General features: G+C 34.5%; 1 protein-coding gene across 2 annotated transcripts in view; it reads left to right on the top strand.

The window, feature by feature from the left end:
• Positions 1 to 21,614, top strand: part of C1GALT1 (core 1 synthase, glycoprotein-N-acetylgalactosamine 3-beta-galactosyltransferase 1) — a 29,760-nt gene extending 8,146 nt beyond the window's left edge. For both annotated transcript variants that reach the window (XM_045827615.1, XM_045827616.1), the window contains exons 2-4: positions 6,906 to 7,142; positions 10,497 to 11,164; positions 17,924 to 21,614. In XM_045827615.1, the coding sequence (XP_045683571.1) occupies positions 6,906 to 7,142; positions 10,497 to 11,164; positions 17,924 to 18,142 (1,124 nt within the window). In that variant the 3' untranslated portion in view covers positions 18,143 to 21,614. The remainder of the gene's footprint in view (positions 1 to 6,905; positions 7,143 to 10,496; positions 11,165 to 17,923) is intronic.
• The last annotated feature ends 1,339 nt before the right edge of the window (positions 21,615 to 22,953 follow it).

Below are 22,953 nucleotides of genomic sequence, written 5' to 3'. Positions count from 1 at the left end.
TCGTAGGTTTTGAAATCAGAAAATGTGAATCCCCCAACTTTGTTCTTCTTTTTCAAGATTGTTTTGGCTTTTGGGGGTACGTTGAAATCCCATGTGAATTTTTTGATGGATAGTTCTATTTCTACCAAATTATTGGGTTTTGATAGAGATTGAAGTGAATCTGTAGATCACTGTGGGTAGGTAACCTTGAAAGATAATTACACATCTGTCCAGAATCAAAGAGGGCACTTCAGGAAGAAAAAATAAAATGGCCAAAGGCTTCCGTATAAAAGGCCATGACAGACTTGGCAGATGGGTGAATATAGGCTTTATGGATAGGAAGTATCAGAAGTGAGAGAGCATGAAAGTAAACTAGAGTCAGATCTTGTGTGCCAAATAAACTATGGACTGAATCCTGTGGCTTTAGACAGTTTTATGTTTTTTATTTATTTTTAAGAGTTTATTTATTTATTTTTAGAAATGGGAAGGGAGGGAGAAAGGGAGAAAAACATCCTGTGGTTGCATCTTACACGCTCCCAACTGGGCACCTGGCCCACAACTAAGGCATGTGCCCTACGTTGGGAATCGAACTGGTGACCCTTTGGTTCACAGGCCAGCGCTCAATCCACTGAGCTACTCCAGCCAGAACAGAAAGTTTTATGTTTTTAAGTAAGACTGCTATGTGAAAACTCTATGAAATTGTTAGTGAAGAGAAGTAAAATAACAGCCTAGGGAAGAATGGTTAAGGAATGAAAGTTTCATCTCAGAGTTGAGTTACTGAAATAACCGTTTGAAGGCAAAGAAGGAAATATTGCTAAAGAAAACCTTAACTTGTCTTTTGAGTTTTTTGTTGTGTCAGGACACATGGCAAACTATTAAAAAACAATAGTAATTATTTTAATAATTACTAATTAATTACTAAGTAATTATTAAAAGGTAGTAAATAATAATAATTAGGAATTTACATGACTCTTTATCCTGCATTATGTTTAAGTGATTAATGATTAAGTGATTAACTTAAAGCACTTACAAGGATAATTTTTACATTGGCTAATAACTCACTGTTACCTGTTTTTATTTGCTAGATTGTACTTTAGATTTGACTGTTATTTATAATTTTTTAATCCAAATATACAAATGACCGAATGTGAGCATTTTCCTAGGGCTCCAGACCTGCATCTCAAACAGCATGCCTGACATTTCTGCATCAGTGCTTTATTACTAGAGCTTTTAAGTAGACACAGTATGATATACTGAATCAATAACCAAAGTCTGTCATGTCTTTAAAATATCTTTATTCATCCTGTTTACTTATTCGATAGTCTGCCTGGGTATAAAATTCTAGATTGGAAATCCTTTTTCCTCAGAATTTTGAAGGCAATTCTACATTTTTTTTTCTGGCTTTTATTGTGTGTGAAAGAACAAAACCATTTAATTCCTGATCTCTTGTATATAGCCTTTTGCCCCTTTCTCTGAAAGCTTACAGAATGGTTTCCTAAAGTTCTTTGTTGCCAGGCTGCCCTCACATTGCCAGAGCCTACTTTGCCAATGTACAGAATAGTTTCTGAGGTTTTACGATAATGTATTTTTGTGGACCTTTTTATTCACTGTGCTGGGTATCATTGGATCTTTTCAGTCTAGAAACTTCCATGAAATATTGGTTTTTCAGGGAATAAGTTCTAATAAGTCACTTTAACACAAATGCCTCATCTCAGAGTTTGCTTCCACAGAACCCAATTTAAGATGACCACTAACGATTGGATTACATTCTCTTTGATAATATATTATTTTGAAGGATTGAACTGAGGTTTACTATGCTGTTGATTTTGAGGACTCATTTTGTCAAATATTGATATCAAGCTTTTTATATAAAAAATTGGTTAAAGTCTATGACTTAATTTTCTAGAATGATTTATGTAGCCAAAAAATTAAGTTCTTTGGAAGATTGAAATGTCCTGGAGAAGCCTGGATATTTTTGAAGTCTGACTATTTGACAGTATTCTTTATTTCCACTGTAGTTATTTGCCCATTTAGGTGTATATCTTAAGTCAGCTTTGATAATTTGCTTCTTAAGAAAAATGTGTGTTTCATTTGGGCTTTCATCCTTAACAACTGTTTGTTGTGTAATGTACTTTCCTGTTTTGTTTTGTTTTTTTCATAGTATCTGTAAATGTTGATGTAGTTTGAATCCTGATTTGAAGGAACCCAACTGTAAAAAAAGACATTTGTTAGTTAATTGATGCAGTTTGATTGTAGAAGACAGTGGGGTAAATTTTATCAGACCAAAGTCTGGATAAGGTCAAAGAATTACTGTTAATTTTGTTAGGCATTTCATAATGGCATAATTTGGTTTGGATAAGGTCAAAGAATTACTGTTAATTTTGTTAGGCATTTCATAATGGCATTGTGGCATCTAAGAACATTTCATATTTTCAGACAAGTATATTAAAGTATGTAGAGATGAAATGACTTGATGTCTGGGATAAGCATTAAAATTCTAATTGACAAAATAACAAATGAAGTAAATATAGCACATTTTATATTATAATTCGATCTATGTCATGGATTTATGAGTGTTCATTATTATACTTTCATATGTGTTTGAAGATTTTTATAATTAAACTTAAAAAAACAAAACTGTTACCCCTGTGATGTAATCAGAGTACTTCTTAGCATAGTCCCTCCAACCCCCACTTCTTTTTCATTTATGTCTTTGCTGCCCAGGTGTATTATAGTTAAATATATTTTATTCTCTGAATAAATTTGTTTCATAATTACCACACACAGTTACTCCAGTTTTATATTGGAAAGGATTACAGCCTTTCATGTTGTATGCTAACACTTTCGTTGAATGATTTATTTATTTGTGAATTTTGTGTTTTTCTTTAAATCTGAATTTAACTTTCAGATGAATTATACTGTTAAGTAGGTGGTGGTACTTAGTGTATATGCGTACTGAGTCATTTCATATTAGAAAATGTCTTTCTGTTCTCTTGATTTTTGAATGACAAATTCTTGATAATTTAAGTCTGTTGGCCTGCTTGGGTTTTTTTGCAGGGTTTTTTAGTTTAGTTTTTTTAGCCAAAAGAGGAGAAAATTGCCTATTATTTTTCCTTTTGTAGTTTTGCCTAATATTTTGACTTTGACTTTTTTTCCTTGGATAATTAGAGTTTTTATGTTTTTTTTTTAAGTGTGAAGTTCAGTATCTCTCTCAGTACTGATCCATCTGTATTAGGTTTTTCTGGGTTATATATGAGACCTTTAATATTCAGATCTCACTTCCAGTCAAGATGTCAGCATATGTAAATGTGGTACTCAACTCCTGCCACAGTCACATCAAAATGACTAAACTACAGAACAACCATCATTCAGAACAACCTGAAATCTGACTGAATGGAAGTCATACACCTAGGAATGTAAAGAAACAGCCACACTGACACTGGTGGTAGGGGTGGAGACACAGAAAGGCTGGTTCCACACCTGCATGTGGCAGATAAATAGTGGGAGGGATATCTTGCCTGTGGAGAGTCCCTATGAGGAGTAAGGGGTCCTATCCCCACACAGGGCCCTCCAGCCCAGGAGTTCACTGCCAGGAAGAAAAGTCCCCGTAACTGTTGGTTGTAAAATCCAGCAGGATTTGAGGCTGAGGAACATGGAAGCTGCTGGAGTCTCATGCAGTTACTTTTGGGCTGGCACGTGGACTTACTCTGACTCACTCCCTCTAAGCTCCAGTGCTGGGACAGCTACTTGAAAGGCACCATAGTTATATAGGGAGGAGCTGAATTGTTTGGCATCAGGGTGAGAACTGAGGGGGCAGCTTTCCCTCAGACAACAGTACTAGCACAGGCCATTGTTTCTTTGATGAGCCCTCCCCCCGACAGCCAGCAGGAGGGTGCCATATCTGAGATTCCATCAGTTTGGCTCCCTCTGTTTGCCTCTCCCTGGCAATTCCCTGAGGCCCTGCCCCACCCAGCTTTGGGGCTCACCCAAGCTATTTCCAGTGGCTTTTCCATATGAATGGCTTATGTGGTTCATACTTGAGAATTTCCTAAATTCTCTCAAACAGGCAGCACATGGCTTGTGTGTTTGAGCACTGTACCTCTCACTAAGTGTCCCCAGGCCCAATACTAGCAACAGCTGGCCTTGCTTCACAGCTTGGTTTTACTTGGGCAGCTCCAAGCTCAGCACAAGTAGCAGCCATCTGCATATTTTTTTGTAATTTATGCTGGGTGGCCCTGGGCAGAATACAGGTGGTGGCTGACCTTGGCCTGTACCTCCTGGGAAGCCCCAAAGCCTATGCATCCAGTAGACAACTTCAGACTACACTGAAGCACCACCACCCAACTAACTCCACAAGAGACACACTCAAGGGGCAGATTCATCAGGCACCAGAGCCTGCTCAAGTAAGTCCTGCTGTGTGGGTTGAGCCTCTGCACAGCTCATCCTCCATGGTGGTGAGCAGTTGATGGTCAGTGGTCACAGCCAGTCCTTGTAGTTGATTAGCCTAGGTAAATCCCTTCCACTCACATGCCAAGAGCAGTCAAGGCTCATCTACAAGGGGAAGGGTATACAACCCACATGGGGGACACATCGGGACTGCCCAGCTTGGGTAATAGGGGTGACTGTGCTGCTGGACCCTACAGGACACGTACTACATTAGTTTACCAAGCCTGGGAAATGTAGCAGCTCTACCCAATACATAGAAACAAACATAAGTAGGCTGTCAAAATGAGGAGACAAAAAGACATGGCCCAAATGAAAAAACAGAACAGAACTCCAGATAAAGAACTAAACAATGTGAAGAAAAGCAATCTTCTAGATGCAGAGTTCAAAACAGTGGTTATAAGGATGCTCAATGAACTTAGAACATCAACAGCATAAAAAAGAACCAGTTAGAAATGAAGGGTACACTAATTGAAGAATAATTTACTGGGAATCAACAGTAGCGTGGAAGAAGCCAGGACTAAAATCTGCAATTTGGAATATAAAGAAGCAAAAAACCCAAAAAAACCCAAAACAAAACACACCTAATCAAAGCAGCAAAAAGAAAACAGAATCCAAAAATATAAGGATAGTGTAAGAAGCTCCTGGGACAACTTCACATGTACCAACATTCTCATCATAGGAGTACCAGAAGAAGAAGGGAGCAAGAAATTGAAAACCTATTTGAAAAAATGGCAGAAAACTGCTCTAACCTAGTGATAGAAATAGACATACAAGTCCAGGAAGCACAGAGTGTCCTAAATAAGATGAATTCAAAGAGGCGCACACCAAGATACATCATAATTAACATGCCAAAGATGAAAGACAGAGAATCTTAAAAGCAGAAAGAGAAAGGTATTTAGTTATGTACAAGGGAGCTTCCATAGACTGTCAGCTGATTTCTCAAAAGAAACTTCAGGCCAGAAGGGATTGACAAGAAATATTCAAAGTGATGAAAAGCAAGGACCTACAACCAAAATTACTCTACTCAGTAAAGCTATCATTTAGAATTTAAGAACAGATAAAGGGCCTCCTAGACAAGAAAAAACAAAAGTAGTTCATCACCACCAAACCTGTATTTGGAATGTTAAAGAGCCTTCTTTAAAGAAGGAGAAGATCAAAAATATGAACAGTAAAATGGCAATAATAGTATCTATCAACAATTGAATCTAAAAAAGAAAAACAAGCAGAACAGAAACAGAATCATAGATACAGAGATTGTTTTAGTCACTATGTGATGTCTTAAACACAAGTAGACTGATTCTTCCCATATTCTTCCCATAAAAAATTGTTGTAGCTATTCTAGTTTATTTGCCTTAATATGTAAATTTTAGAATAATCTCATCTGTATAAAAAATCTTGAAGGGATTTTCATAGAAATTGCATTAAACTCATGCATCCAATTGGGGAGAATTGACATCTTTGCTATGTTAAGGCCTCTAATGCATGAACATGCTGTTTCCCCATTTGTTTAGTTAGGTCTTGTTTGATTTTCTTATCAACATTATTTAGTTTTTAATCATACAAGGTTAGTGCATGCCTTAATTTTATGTTTTCCACAATCTTTATCTTCAAAGGGATCATATAAAGTAGGACTGCTCAAGAGAGGTAAATGTCAGAAATGCATAGCTGACAATCAGAGTTTGTTTAGATTTGCGTCATTTCCCCCTTAAAAAAATACATTCAAGTAAATCTAACTTAATATGTTAAGTCTTTAAAATAAGCGTAACTGGTATAATCTAAATTCTGTAAAACTATAGCAAAATGGTGAAGAGTCTGAATTCTTGATTTAGACCACTAATGTGAACCTGAGAAGGTTACTAACCTCTCTTAAGTTCATCTATGAAATAGGATTCATAGTCTTTAGTTTATGGTACAGGACTCAAATGTTAGCTATAATTATCTCTCCTTCTATTTCTTTCTCTGTTACTTATAAAGATGCTATTCATATCTGTAATGGTATTCACCAAGAGTTGTTTCTGGTTGATGGGATTTAGGGTAATTTCTTTCTTAATGCAGTGCTTTATTGTGTGCTTTTTTTTTAACAGTGGATAACACAAAGCTTTTCCTTAATAAAGTAAAAATAAATATTTTAGTTGTCCCAGCACTTTTTTTTTTGTATCTGAAATCTCAATCGTTGAGCCTGGAAATCTGTATTTTTAAAATGCTTCTCAAGTGATCCTAATTGAATCGTGTTTTCTCATACTCATATTCACCCATGTCCCACCCCAGCAGTGATTATTCATTTTATTGACTTGTCCATAATGTGCTATTTTAGCAGCAAACAAAGGGATAAACTCGTAGGTAAAAGTTAAATACTCTTAGATATACTCTCATAGGAAAGGAATTAACTTTCCAGTGTAGCTAAGTTATCAGACTTTTTACTGTTGATATGTATAGTACTCTATAATTTATAACATCCTGCTATTCCTTTTTTCTTACAGAAATACAGTTTCGGGAAATGGCCTCTAAATCTTGGCTGAATTTTTTAATCTTCCTCTGTGGATCAGCAATCGGATTTGTTTTATGTTCTCAGCTACTTAGTATTTTGTTGGGAGAACAAGGTGATACCCAGCCTAAGATTCTTCATAATGATCCTCATGCTGGGCATTCAGATGATAATGGACAGAATCATCTAGAAGGACAGATGAACTTCAATGCAGATGCTAGCCAACATAAAGGTATAGTTTAAAGAAGTAAACATAAATCATATTTTTTAGTCTGTGTAAGTATTGAAAAAATTGGAAAAAGATATATGAATTTAATTATATCACACTATATTTTAATTTACCACACTGTATTTTTTGATAAAAATGATCTTAATTCCAGGTATTAGATGACATTCTTGGTTTGCCTCAGAAAAGGAATTGCTAAAACCTAGATGTATTTAGGTAGTAAAATATTAATTTTGAATTTATTTCTCAGTAGGAACAGTTCAGAAACTGTAATTTGGGAAAAGGCAAAACTTTTTAGACTAGATTTGTTTCTGAAAATTTTTGTTTAGTCTAATTTTCGTATCGTGTTTATATTTGTATCTTTGGATTTTGCTTTTGTCTTATTTTGGTATTAGTTTTTGCTTACCATGTTTTCTTAGAGAAATGCAAGAGTTATATATAAATTTCAGTTTATATTTTTATTAATAGTTAATATCACTAATCTTTTTTCCTTTTGAGAAGAATAAAGAACTAAGGAATTAGAAAGCTAGGTATGTGTTGTGACTTCATTTTTTCCTGTCCTCATATCTCTAACTAGATTTTCTCAACTTGAGTCCTCTGGGTGCCCATTAAATGGAGGTTTTCTCCAAGTTTCTGTCCTTTGGCTCTTCTTTGCCTGCATGATGTCATTAGCCCCTATAGTTTTCATTTCCATCTCTTCTTTACTGTCATCATCTTCAACTCCATTTTAGATACTATAAGGCATCAACACAGTTCAAAGATCTCTGCAAATGTTCTGGTTTATGTAACAGAAAAGAATACAAGCAGATTGAAAATAATTAGAGCTCTAGGATGGATAGGATCCGTATTAAGAGTTGTTTCTCTTACCTTTCTGGCTGTAAATTACTTATTTCCTACCTCTCAAGCAAAGGTTCTAGGGCAAGGTGTCAAATCTTGGTTGAGTTTTGTGTACTAGCAAGCACATGAATACCTTTACAAATTGTATTATGTTGTGTAAATGTTTATGTAACTGAGTTAACTCCAAGCAGGTGCTCTGTGGTCTTATTGGAAAGCAGTTTGATCACTGTGCACTTGCTCTGTAGCATTGCTTCAGGTCTTGAAATGATCAATTGGATTGAGGCTCCTCTACTACTAGTAGGCTATGCTAGGTTGTCCTTAACTGCAGGAACATACACAAAATGAAGGGGATGCTAAAAGTTGTCTGTTTTCTTCAAACTTAACATGTGCATATGAACTCCTTTTTTTCTTTTCCTTCTTACTCCTAAAACTTATACTTCCTTTCTTATTTTATATAGCTCATTACTACCTGCCTATGCTAGAAACTTAAGTTATAGTAGATGCTTTTCTTTGCTTACCATTCAGTCTCATTTGTGACTTAAATCTAACAGTTCACCTTCTGTACCGTTTTTCAGATTTCTTTTCTCAATCCATAGTGCATTTCTCCTAGTTCAGATCTTTAGTATAACCCATTAACCTGCACGCAGCCAAACTTTACCATGCCTTTTGTCCTTTGTTTTGGTGAACATCTCATTTAAAGTTCTATTTTCTGCATCATCTCTTATTTTCGCAGATACTGCTTTGTTTTCCCTTCTCTTTTCTAGCCACATTCCCTCAACTTTCTTTTCCCACAGCACATCAAACCCTTTGTATTTACCTCCTAAATTGTAGCATCTTTTTATTTCCTTGATATGTGGCAAGTATAGGTTTGCACATGTGTGTTATTCATCTACTTATCTCCTGTGCTAGCACATGTTTATTACAGAGTAATTAATGAGTGAGGATTTGATATATCTGTATAGCTAGGAGATTGGGCTCCCAAGTATAAGAATTGTGAATGCGCTCTAACTGGAAATAGGGTGATTTTGTCTGTTTTTAGATTGTGATTCTTGATACTTAGAGGGGCATGAGTGTATTTTTATACCCTGCACCAACCTTGCCTTCTAGACTCTTTCAATCAGTTAACTAGAAGTTTATGTCTTTGTTGTTAATTTTTCATAGGACTGAGCTTTTGTAACTCACTGGTTGACCTTAACCTGAAGGATATGCTTTCTGAGGATTCTACCTAGAGCATTGCTGTAGATTGCTATAAAGCGTAATACATATTTTTCAGACTTCAATTAGTGCTGAAATCACAATTAAACAGTTAGAAACTTTATGGTAATTTGGAAGTAATTTTACCTAAATCTAAAGATAAAAACTTACTTGGGCTTGTATTTTATATTTCTTTTTTAAAATTTTATTTTTCAGTATTTCACTTTTAGCATGTTTATAAAAGTATAGGTCTCTAACTATTGGAAATAAAAATTGGTCCTCACCAAGTACTGATCTAGAATCTTGTAGTTGGACTCATCCTCTGTACCAGTGTTACTCAAAATGTGGTCCTGGCATGACAGCCTGTGAATTGTTACCTGTCTGCACCCAGATAAGGAGCTTGCACAGGATGTAAATCATTTAAGCTCACTGTTTTAGGACTTTTTTTTTGAGGGAAGAGGGGAAAGCAAGACTTCCTCAATGAAAAACTTAACATGCTGCTTTCTATTCCAGCGTAAGCTCCTTACACATTTATTTGCAAACCCATACTTTGGAAAACACTTCTCTAGATAATATTGAAAATACTACCTCTACCTATTCATCTGTTCTTTTTCTGACTGGTGGATTTGAATTTGTAATGAGGTGTGTTACTAATAGAAGTAATCTCAACTGTGCATTAATGCCTCTTCATCAAACTGGGGTAGTTGGGAAAGCCTTTTTAAAGCCATCTCGGAGAGTACTTGTAGAAATTCATTCCAGGGGACTCTTGTGAGCTTCAGAATGAACTGCCACTTCAGCAGTATGTCTTCCCTGCCTTTCAGAATTTATTCAGAGCAATGAAAAATTCCTGTCAATTTTCTGGTTAAGAACCAGCTGGAGCTTTCTTTGCAGAATGAAGTGAAAAGCAGACTCTCTTAAGGTGGTGAAATGCACACAAATCACTAGGAGAACTTGTTAAAATTCAGATTCTGATTCAGTGGGTCTGGGTTGGGACTTGAAATACTACATTTCTAACAAACTCCTAGATGTTGCTGATGCTATTTGGTCAATGAATCAAAGGAAGAGTAAGAATTTAATTCATAGTGACAACTCTTGTTAGCTCCAGTGATCTCCTAAAGATTGACAAGAAACCAGTGAATCAGAATGTCAGTTCATACTAGGTTGAGTTTTGCTTCCTTTCAAATTAAATCACTAAATGGCAGTTGGTAAGTAGAAGCAGGGATGGGGGTGGTTATTTGAAATTGTTTAAGAAAATGTCTTCTTAAGCATAATTTGTTTGGATTTTAGATATATGTAAATATAACTTAAACATTTTTTTTTGTTTAATAGATGAGAACACAGACATTGCTGAAAACCTCTATCAGAAGGTTAAAATTCTTTGCTGGGTTATGACAGGGCCCCAAAATCTAGAGAAAAAGGCTAAACATGTCAAAGCTACATGGGCCCAACGCTGTAATAAAGTGTTGTTTATGAGTTCAGAAGAAAATAAAGACTTCCCTGCTGTGGGATTAAAAACCAGAGAAGGCAGAGACCAGCTATACTGGAAAACAATTAAAGCTTTTCATTATGTTCATGATCACTATTTAGAAGATGCTGATTGGTTTTTGAAAGCAGATGATGATACATATGTTATACTAGACAATTTGAGATGGCTTCTCTCAAAACACAACCCTGAAGAACCCATTTACTTTGGGAGAAGGTTTAAGCCCTATGTAAAGCAGGGCTACATGAGTGGAGGAGCAGGATATGTACTGAGCAAAGAAGCCTTGAAGAGATTTGTTGATGCATTTAAAACAGAGAAATGTACACATAGTTCCTCCATTGAAGACTTAGCACTGGGGAGATGCATGGAAATTATAAATGTAGAAGCGGGAGATTCCAGAGATACCACTGGAAAAGAAACTTTTCATCCTTTTGTACCAGAACACCACTTAATCAAGGGTTATCTACCTAGAACATTTTGGTACTGGAATTATAACTATTATCCTCCTGTAGAGGTAAGTTTAGAAATGTTATTACAACATAAATACTCAACTGACTTTTGCTTACTTAAAAAAAAAGTACCTAATATGTGTATGTTTCTTTAGCATTGCTGTCTCCTTTAGTCTTTTTGCATAGAATAACAGTCTAACAAAGTAAATTAGAATGAGAGTGTCAGCAATAGTCAGTCATTCAACAAATATTGGTACTTACGACATTCCAGCCACTAAGACTGTAGCAGTAAATATGGCCAATCTTCATTTCTCATGGACCTTACATTCTAGATGAGGAGATCTACAATAAATAGAAAGACTATCAAGTTATAATATGATTCTAGGTTGCGGTAACTGCCCTGAAAGAAAAAAGCTGGGTAAGGGGATATAGCATGACTCAGAGTAGAGTTGGATACTCTAGTTTGAGTGATTAAGGAACAACACATCAAAAGACTTTGAGGTTCAAAAAGACCTAGGTTCAAGTCCTGCTCTCCTACTTAATAGTTGAATGACCTTGGATGGGCAGAATTTGGTTAACTTCCTAGCATCAGTTTCCTTATCTGTAAAATGGACATGATTTACCTGTCTCATCCAGTTGTCCTTACGGTGTAATACAGTGCTTGCCACACACTAAGCATCTAATAAGCCTTAGCTCTTGTTTGACACCTTAACTTACATTCCTGAAAACTTTATATAAAGTGCATTATTTTATTAAATTTATCAGATGTACAAATGTTTGAGAAGAGTATAATGTCTTGTACCCACAAGCCAGCTTTACCAAATATTAATCTTATGCTATATTTGCTTTAGATTTTTTAAAATAAAAAGGTATAGATACAGCTGAGGCCTCTGTCCTCTCCAAACCATTAATCTATGTATCTGCTTATTTATTAATTTAAACTGCTGTGTGATAATCTGATCTAGTGATTTTCAACCGGTGTGCTGCAAGATTTTTTAAAACATGCAATACCTGATTATTTTAGTAAGGGCACTGACCCCTTGTCCCTTAAATTGTCAAATAAAAAAATGATAACATCCAACATAATAGCCATCCAGTGTGCATGAATCAAAATTATAACTATTTTTTGTCAGATCTGCAAAAATGTATTTTCTGGTATGCTGCAGAATTTTAGTAATTAGTTTATGTGTGTCATGACATGAAAAAGGTTGAAAAGTACTGATACAATATATGAATGTACTATAATTTATCCATTCTCCTGGTGATAAAAGGTTGCTGCCAGTTTTTTGCTGTTATGAGCATTGCAGCAGTGAATGAAGGAGACCAGGAATCATGAAACCCAGCTTTTAATCTCAGTTCTGTTATTATTAGGTTGGCTAAAAGTTCGTTTGTTTTTTTCTGTAAGATGGCTCTAGTAGCGCTTAGTTGTTTTTAACTTTATTCTAAACAATTGTGTTAGATTGTATTGTGACAGCTGTCATATCAGCATACATTTAAAAAAATTATCAAAATTGGTGAATTTTTGTGCAGCCACTTTAACATTGAAGATGGAAGAAAAAAAACACAACATTTTTGGCATATTATGCTATATTATTTCAAGAAAGGTAAAACCAGCTGAAAGGCAAAAAAAAAGATGTGTGCAGTGTATTGAGAGGGTTCTGTGACTGATCAAACGTGTCAAAAGTGGTTTGCGAAGGTTCCTGCTGGAGATTTCTCACTGGACAGTGCTCCACAGTCAGTAGATCAGTTGAAGTTGATAGTGATCAAATCAAGACATTGAAAACAATCAACATACCACATGGGAGATAGCTGATATACTCAAAATAACCAAATCAATACAGTTGTTGGTGAAAATTTAAAATGTCTTTTATTTTATGGAAAAAACTTTATAGACTTTTTGGCTAACCCAATAATTAATAATGCCTTTAGGCAAGTTACTGGCACTTTGCCTTCTTTCCCTCTGGCCCAGAAATACAAGTAAGTACTTTGTGCTATCATTCCCTTCTTCACAAGTCAACACTTTCAGATCATCACCTAGTTCTCAACCAGGGTTTGTTTTGTTTTTCCCCCCAGAGGACTGTTTTTCACCCAGAGGACATTTAGCAAATCTGGAGGCATTTTGGTTGTTAACCAGGAGGTTCCATCTGGCATCTAGTGGGTAGAAACCCACAAGATTATATAACTCACTGAATGCTAAACATTCCACAACACACAGCACAGCCCCCAACAACAAAGAATTATAGTATCTGGCCCAAAATGTCAGTGTCACTGATGTTAAGAAACCCTGACCTAGAACATCTGACCCAAGCTTTAGATGATCAACTTTAAAGGAAACTGAAACCATTACTACTACTATCACCCACCAGAGCAGTGTGTTCTTGGTACTTACACAGACATGATACCTAATCCTTACAGTAACTCTGCATTTAATAGGTGACAAAAATGAGGCTCAGGAAATTAAAGTGACCTGCCTCTCCTAACAAGTAGTTTAAGTGTTAGTGCAAACCACCTTGATTCTAAAAGCTGTTATTTTCATCCTGAGTTCTCCTGTATGATTAGTGGGGTATCTACCCCACAAGGGTGGGGATAGGAGGATATGTTAAAATAAGTATTCTGTTGGGATAAAATTCCACTTTCCTAAATAAACTTTTTAAAGTTCAGTTGTATGTAATGAGCCTGTTTGAAACCTTATACTAGCATTTTATTTCTATTGTAGATGCAAAATTTTTAGACTGTGAAACAGATGCATTCCCAAGCCTGTGTTTTTGTTTTGTTTTAATGAGGTGCTACTTTGGGTGCTTTTTTGATGTAAACTTTTCTTACTGTATTCTGACTATTCCAAGGTTACCTGGTTGCTTGCCTTCTTAATTTTACCTCCTTTTGCATACAAAAAATATACCCAAACTCAAAAAACATAATAAATGATATAATAAATACACCTAAAGGTGTAAAACTTCCCCAAAATTATCTGGTACACATACAGCAAAGGGGTATCATAATTGTTCATTGTTTTGTAACCAGTAAAATATCCTCCTTTTCCTTTAAGAGAACTGCCCACAATTCCCACCAACATGTATATGGGAATTCCCACCAACCTAACAATATGCTTTATATGAACAAAATAAATATTTCTGTAGTGCATCTTTTATTTAAATTGTAGTAGTTTTTAAAATGTATGGCAAAATATATGTTTTTCCTGTAAAAATTTATTCAGTTGTATTAGAGGTTATAAAATAGACTTGGGAATACCAAAACTGACCCAACTTTCTAATGTTGTCTCTTCGCTCTTATTAGATTTCTGTTATTACTCATCCATCATTTAATAAATTTTCTTCCTGAGTTACTGTTTTTACAGCCATCCTAAATTTTATACATACATTCTCTGTGGTAATCACTAAAAATAAAAGTGTAGAAAATTTTTTGGAGTCATAGTGAGATACTCTAGTTCAGGGGTCCCCAACCTCTGGCCTGTGGACCTATACGGGGCCACACAGTAGAAGGTGAGCTTGAATGTAATGTGTTTGAATCATCCTGAAACCATCCCCCTACCTCAGTCCATGGAAATACTGTATTCCACAAAACTGGTTCCTGGTGCCAGAAAGGTTGGGGACCGCTATTCTAGTTGTCAAAGAGTTACATTCTTAAGGTAGTTGTTCAGAACTTTTCATACTGCCTGCTTACTTCCCTATAAGTGAGTCTATTCCCTGGAAAAAGGCTTTTCACCAGAGAATTTGCATTCATAACACAATAGATTTAAAATAGATGTGTATTTACTATATATAAATATATATGCTTCTATATATGAAATTGCTTTTTTCATAGGTCAGAAATAATCAAATAAGACTTAATTCTCTTAGTTCTTCAGTTTTATTTAGACTAATTCATCTGAAATTTACTGGTATCTGGTTAGGCAGAGAGTTCCTGAATTTTAAAATTGTTAACTAATTATTCCAATAGCATTTTTTAAAAAGATTTTATTTATTTATTTTTAGAGAGGGAAGGAAGGGAGGGAGAGAGAGAGAGAAACATCAATGTGCGGTTGCTGGGGGCCATGACCTGCAACCCAGGCATGTGCCTTGACTGGGAATCGAACCTGCGATACTTTGGTTTGCAGCCCGTGCTCAATCCAGTGAGCTACGCCAGCCAGGGCCAATACCATTTTTTAATGAGTCTTACTTTCATTACTGATTTAAAATACCTCTTTATCATACACTCTTGCATACTTATAGAGGGATTGGTGCCTGGAGTTCAGTTCTCTTCCATTCCATTTGGTTTTGGCTCAGTGCCATGTTGTTTTTAACCTTGTAGCTTTACAGCATATTTAAGTTATTAATCTAAGAGTGTGTATTTCTCTTTTAAATTGTTCTGGCAGCTCGTATGTCATTTCCTTGTGTATAAAGTTATTAATTTAGGGTAGTGGACATCTTTACTCAGGAGTTTTTAAGTTTCCTTTTAGGTCCCCTAGTGAAGTTTTACAGTTTTCTTCAGAACTTTATTTCTTCTTAAGTATTTTCCTAGATATTTACTATTTTTCTTACTGTTCCACTTAGGCTGTTTCTTAAAACTTCTTAATTGGTATATATCAAAGCTTCTGGTTTTTTAAAGCATCTTTGAAATCTGGCTGTGTTCTTGGCTTCTTAATTTCAGGTGATTTTTCACTCGACTCTTTTTGAGTTTTTGAGGTAACCATAACGATATGCAAAAGACTATTTTATTTTTAATAATTATAGCTGTTTTACTATCTTTTATTGCTTATAATGCTTAATAATAACAGTATTCTGGCCATCCATTAGAAAATAATAATGCAATAGGGTGTAACAATACAGCAAACCCTATAAAAATATTATTACAATTTCAGAGTCAAAATTGCTTCCACAGAGGATCAGCAATTTAAAATTAACTACTATTATTCAGGGTTTTTTTAGTTTACTGTGTATTGGCTAGTATAGTAGCCATTAAGCACATTAACTTTTGAGCACTTGAAATGTGGCAGGTCCACACTGAGATGTGCTTTAAGTGTAAAATTCACACCTGATCTCACGGTTTTAGCACAACTAACAAGAATGATTTCATTAATAATTTTTAAAGTATTAATTACATACTGAAAAAGTAACAATATGGATTTATTCAGCTAAATAAAATACCTTCAAATTAATTATTTTTATTTCTACTTTTTAAATGTGGCTACTAGAAAATGTTAAACTACATTATGTGATTCATTAGGTGATTTATTTATTTTTTAAAAGATTTTATTTATTTACTTTTAGAGAGAGGGGAAGGGAGGGAGAAAGAGAGGGAGCGAAACATCAATGTGTGGTTACCTCTCTCAAACCCCCAATGGGAACCTGGCCTGCAACCCAGGAATATTCCCTGACTGGGGATCAAACCGGCAACCCTTTGGTTCACAGCCCACGCTCAATCCACTGAGCTACACCAGCCAGGGCTAAACTACATTATGTGATTTATATATACCTATCAGACAGAGCTGATTTAGATAATCACAAGTTGACTTATATCACAAGTATGACTTACATGTTTATATATGTGATATATATGTTTATATGACTTATAAACATGTAAGTCATACTTGTGATTTTCATATATTTGTTTGTATTACATTCCCTAAAGACATAAAAAATAGATACTAGGTAATTTTTCAGTGCCTACATAGTTGTCCAAGATCTCACAAACAATGTTTGTTTCAAAGGAAAAGTTGAGAATCAGGCCAGAGAAAATATAATGAACAATTTCTCGATAATTTTTACTGCATTGTAAGCTACATATTTCCAAATATGAATTATTAAATGTTCAATTTAATAGGTCAATATCAGTCTTCTCCGGGAACTTGTCAAACTGTCTTTCTCCCTGGATCCTTGCAAAGGCATATAGAATCTGAATTTTGTTGGACTCACCTGGATGAAACAGTCTCCAGATATCAGTTCTGATCCTAAAAATGACCTTGTGACTGTTTAACTCTGTGACCAGTTTTTTTGTTTGTTTTCTTTATTTTCATGCTTTTTCATTCTTATTTGTTGTATTTTTTGTCTAGTTTTTAACTTGTTCTCATACCAGCTGTATTAGGAATGTATGAGAATTCCATAAGTGAACAATGGTTTAACCGTTACGGAGGGCCACTTGAATGTTATTGTTTTAGCAATAATAGCTCACATATTGAGCATTTATGATATATAAAGCTTAGTCCCAGGCATTTTACACACATAATCTCCTTTAACCATCTTTTGCAGATAGGGAAATTGAAGCTTATGGAGATTTAGTAACTTGCCCAGTGGCATACACTAATAGGCAAAATCTGAATTCAATCCTAGGTTTGATTCAGAACTTTCCTAAATACTATACTGTTTGGGTTAATGTGCAGATAAAGTATTAGGTTGCAGATACATTATGGGCAAAGCTTTCTAGTCATTGAATGCTCCAACGGTATTTTTCTGAGGCTGAGCCCAGCAAAAATTTACAGTGAGAAAATTATGAAGAAAAAGCGAAATTTGAAGAAATAGAGCTTTATCCTTTGTATATCTATTCCTTTCACTTAAAAAAACTCTCAAGATGTTTTCCTGCTAAAACACTATAGAGTATGAGAGAATATTATTTCAGTTAGAAATACTTATGTGTAGTTTCAAATTATTAGGAACTCTATAAATTCCTTTCTTCCACATGTCTAATAAATTAGGTGCCTCTTTTAATAAACCTTGCCAGCTTTAATTACTGGATTCTGTTAAAATTAGTGTTTCTTTTATCACTATGTGCATATTGTATTTTAACAATGTACTGCTTATTAATAATGCCTGTTTCCACTACTTTTTTAGGGGCCTGGTTGCTGTTCTGATCTTGCAGTTTCTTTTCACTATGTTGATCCTACAACTATGTATGAATTAGAATACCTCGTTTATCATCTACGTCCATATGGATATTTATATAGATATCAACCTGCCTTACCTGAGAATATACTAAAGGAAAGAAGTCGAGCATACAAAAATGAAGATACAAAAGTAAAGTTGGGAAACTTTGAAAGAAAACATGAATGAACAGAGGTAAAATGTCTAGCATTGCACTGAAGAACTTCTGCATTTCTTTTATAGAACACTGGACTCCCAGTGAAGAATTCTAAGTGAACATTCCTTATTAGAAATCTTTCATATGAATTGACTGTCAACTGAAGCTTTAATGAGCTGTGAGGTCTGTTAAAATGTGTTTTTGATACAGTAATATATATATATGAAAAACTTGTGATTTTATAATGTTGGCCAGGCAAGGGGACTAGAAAAGAGATTTTATTGCCCATTCCTGACCACATGTATTATTTTCAGCGGGAAGCTAAAACAGTAAAATTTGTTAAAACATCACTGTACCATATTAGTAACACACACATGATGTTAAACAGATCTGCCTTAAAATTTTAGAAGGAAGTGTTGTTGTTTTTGGTGGTGTTTGTAAACTCAAGACATGAGTTTATGTTTGCAATGTAGTATAAAGGAACCAAACTCCCTGCCACCCCTCCCCCCACCATACACACACCAGTGTGCAGTTTTGGCTAATCAAAACTTTGCTGTGACTTTAAAATTGGCAGTATTTCTTTCAGAAGTAGGTAGAACAAGAATGCACTTATCTTAACGTGCATTAATAAAATCACATTTTGAAATGATCATGGTCCTTGACTGTAATATATACATACTTGGTTTTAATTAATAGTTAACCTTATACGGGCATACCTCATTTTATTGTGCTTTGCTTTATTGCACTTCATAGATTTAGTTTTCAAACCGAATTGAAGGCAAGATTTCCTCTATAAGCAAAAAGATTAGGACTCACTTTATTGTGAGACTTGCTTTATTGAGGAGGTCTGGAACAGAACCCACAATATCCCTTAAGTATGCCTACACTGAGTCCCTGCTGTCTCTTCTAAGTATGTTCAACCGTTCTTGGATACTATTTTCAGCTAGCATTTGGTAAACATGGATTTTTAAGTATTTTGTTCCCATTTTACCCATTGTTAATTGTGGGTAACTAATAGTTACTGTAATGCTTTGGGGGGAATGCTTTTCTTATGTCAGTGCCACTCTCAGGAATTACTAAGCAACATTTTTAATTGATTATTTAAAACTCTTTCCAATTATATAACTGTAGTTCCTTTTATTCTTACCCTGTTGTGAGACACTTGTTTGTACCTTTCATAATTTGTTTAAAGCAGTTTTGAATTTATTTTTAGAATCTGAGGTGGTTATTAGTTACACTGGCAAAATAATTTAAATGTAGGATTTTACCCAGAGTTAATTAAAAACATTAGAAAACACAAAGTTCTTAAGCTGAAGTATGTCAGATATTAAAAGACCAAATACTTAATTTGTGAATAGCATCTGAATTTTGATTGCTGGCTTACATACACAGGGTGGGACACAAGTAGATTTACAGTTGTTCATATGGGAAATAATGCAATAATTAATAAAGAATAACAAGAATGAACACTGTTTTGCGTACTTACAACTGTAAACCTACTTTTGCAGCACCCTCTATTTTGGGATGATTGTTTTGCTAATGTGTAGATAATTTCAGTTGAGTAGAATACCCATTTAAGACTGCCATCAAAAACACATATGAATGTTTTGTTCTAATTATAGTGACTATCTAAAGAGTTTCTGGAAGGAAAAATTCTTTTCATTTTTGTTACCTTTAACAATATTACCTGAGTGTATCATAACAATATTTTACAGCCTTTCTGTAATACTATGTTACATGTTACAGATGGTTTACATTTCCCTTATGTTTATCATTATGCTAATTTTACATGGCTGTCACACCATTGACCCTGATGCTTAACTAAGTAGTTTATTGTGCCAAACATGTCAAAACCGTGACCTCTTTGATGGTGTATTTGAGAGGATGTTCATATTAGTGGCCAGTTATGGATACTCTGCCCATGTTGTAGAAACTTTACACCAATTTTTATCTATTAAATTGTTTTTCATGGTGTTCATGGTGGTTTCACCTGCCAAAATTTCAAGGCATTCATTCTATTTTTTGAGCAGCTCTTCACCTTGGTGTGCATATGAATTTGAGTCCATATTTGCTATTGTACTTTTCTGTGCTACTACAAGTATATATGGTTTATCATAAACATCCAAAAGCATTAGAATTTACTCACAGGAAATTAGCATGTGAAAAATCTTGGGGTCCAGAGTCAGACTGCCTGGGTTTAAATTCTTGCTTCATCACTTACTAGTCTTGTAACCTTGAGCAATTTACTTAATCTCTCTGTGCCTCAATTTCCTCATCTGTAAATTAGCAACAATAATATTACCTACCTCACAAGAATTTTATGAGGATTAAACAAGTGAATATATTTATGGCTTTTAGAACACTGTCTGGCCCAGAGGATGGAGCAATAAGTTTAAGGTTTTATGGTTAACTTGGAGTGTAAATATTTGTTTCAAATGAATGAAAAATCTACTTTAATGGAATCAGATACTGAAGGAACTATTTTGTACATTTCTTATCAGTAATTACTAGTTTTTATCTGATGCGTACTATATGCTAAGTACTGTGCTTAGATACTCTGTGTACATTAGTGTTAAATCCTCACAAATTGGGTGTTACTTCCATAATATAGATGAGAAAACAGAGGTTCAGAATTAAAGTAACTTTTCCACTGTCACAAAGCTAATAATGAGATTTCTACTCAAAGCCAGTATGTTCTTTGTACCACGTCAGCTCAGAGGTTAGTCATTTAGCATTATTTCCACTTTTACTTACTGACATGTGACATCTTTTACTCATTGGCCAGTAATAGTAAAATTAGCCAGATTGCCATAATGCTTCTCAAATTGTGGCTTTTATAGTCTCGCCTGGGAGCTTGTTAAAACTCAAATTTTACACCAAGCCCAGAAATTCTGAATCTAGCATGGGGCCCAACACTAGTCATTCTTCAGAGCTACCCTTGGGCTGTGGTTCTCAAAGTGTGGTGTAAACTGCAGTTTCCGGGCCATTTGGGAACCGGTTGGAGATCTTATCTCTCCTGGGCCCTGTCTCAGACCTACTGAATCAGAAACTAGGACTGGAGGCTAGCAGTTATATTTAAACAAGCCCTTCAGGTGAGGCTCATTCGTGCTAGTTTGAGAACCTTTTTACACTAAGATCTAAGTGATTCTGATGCAAATGATCCTTCAAACATGCAAAGAATCACGGCATAAGTAAGGTATCTTTCAAAGATTTAGATAGAGCATGTTTTAGATAGTGTAGTCCAAGATTACACTGTATTAAATGTAAAAGACTTTAAAGATGATTTAAAGGGTCAGTGGATCATTTATTTTGACAGAATTTTTTTAACTTTTTTAGAGTGGCTAATATCAGGACCTACAGAGTAAAATCTGTAATTCTTCGAATTTAGTAATTTCACATTGGGGCAGGAACAGTTCATTAAGTAAGTGCATATTACTTCATTAAAAGCATATGTAAATGAATGTCATTAAAAATGTCCACAGTTAATAAAAATTTTTAAATAGATAGAAAAATATTTTGTTATATGCAGAATGTTTTTTTTACTAATTCATACTATCAAAATTACATCACTTTCAAGAATCAGTTGACTGTCCTATGTAACCTAATAAAAGAAATTCAAGTATTTGATGGACCACATAAAACTAGATTCATGATGATACTGACTTACCTTTTAAATTAAGATCTCTGCTATTTAGATAAGTGATTTTAATGTAGTGTCAAAACATATGGCTTTTACTATTTTATGTTCTCCATAACGATATACTTGTATTTTCAGTTGGAAAGTTCATAGATGATATAAAAGATTGTTGTCCCTGAGTTAAATTATTTGTTTTCAAATACCTTAAATTTCAGAGGAGTTTTGTTCTGTGAGATTTGAAAATAAATCACTGACTAGTTGTTAATACTTTTTTGAAGTATGGTAATAGGATTTGGGCATTAAATTTGCCGATTATTTTCATAATTTTTTAGTATTAATTTTTTACTTCCTTGAGTCTGTAAAACTATATTTATCTAATTGAGGCTTCAAAAATCCCTCACTTGATTAATTAGATCAAGTCTATCCTTTTATTCTCCATTTAAATTTTCTGTTTATTTCCAATACTATGTCTTTGACAGTTTCTGCTTCTTTGTATTTATTACCCTCTTTAAATTTCCTTTTAACTAATTTCCATTTTCTAACTACTCTTAGTGCTACCTTCACAAGGTTAATTTGGCTGTCATTAGTGATTAGCATTTGTATCACTTACTGATAATTTTATATAGCTATTAACTTTGTTTCCCTATGAGTTTAGAAGTAAAAACATCTGTCTTAAGAATAATGCCTGCTGGCTTTCAGGATACTTGCCCTCCTTAAAAGTCTACAACTTTAAACTAATTCTAGATATGTAATTATTAAACAAAGCAAAGTTATTTGGATTCTACCACCGCCCCCTTAGTTTTCTCAAAATCAAACAAAAAACTCATTTGCCTGATGTCTCTATGTTTTTAGAGTAAGGCTGACAGAAATAATTAATAAATCTAGGGGACAACCTGTGGTTTAATTTATGCTAAATGTAACTATTGATTTAAAAATTACTTATTTCAGTTGAAATACAAACTTTAGTAAAGATTAGAACAAGAAATTTCACAAATTCTCTAAAGAGGAACCAACCTAAAACTAGTGTTCTGTTTTAACTCCTTTTTCCTCTCTAATTTTCAGCTTATATTAGTTAAGTTTAAATAACTTTTCAGAGCCCTGCAAATTAATAAAGTATATTACAGGGAAACTAATCTTACTGCTAAGCAGTGTGCTATATTACACAGTGAATGTTTGTGTTTTGGAGTTTAAAAATTATGTAAGGTA

The sequence above is a fragment of the Phyllostomus hastatus genome, unplaced genomic scaffold (genome assembly GCF_019186645.2).
Source record: "Phyllostomus hastatus isolate PE091 unplaced genomic scaffold, TTU_PhHast_1.1 phas_scaffold_78, whole genome shotgun sequence".
Classification (NCBI taxonomy): Eukaryota; Metazoa; Chordata; class Mammalia; order Chiroptera; family Phyllostomidae; genus Phyllostomus; species Phyllostomus hastatus.
The sequence above is the reverse complement of the archived record's forward strand: the minus strand, read 5'-3'. Positions and strand labels throughout refer to the sequence as shown.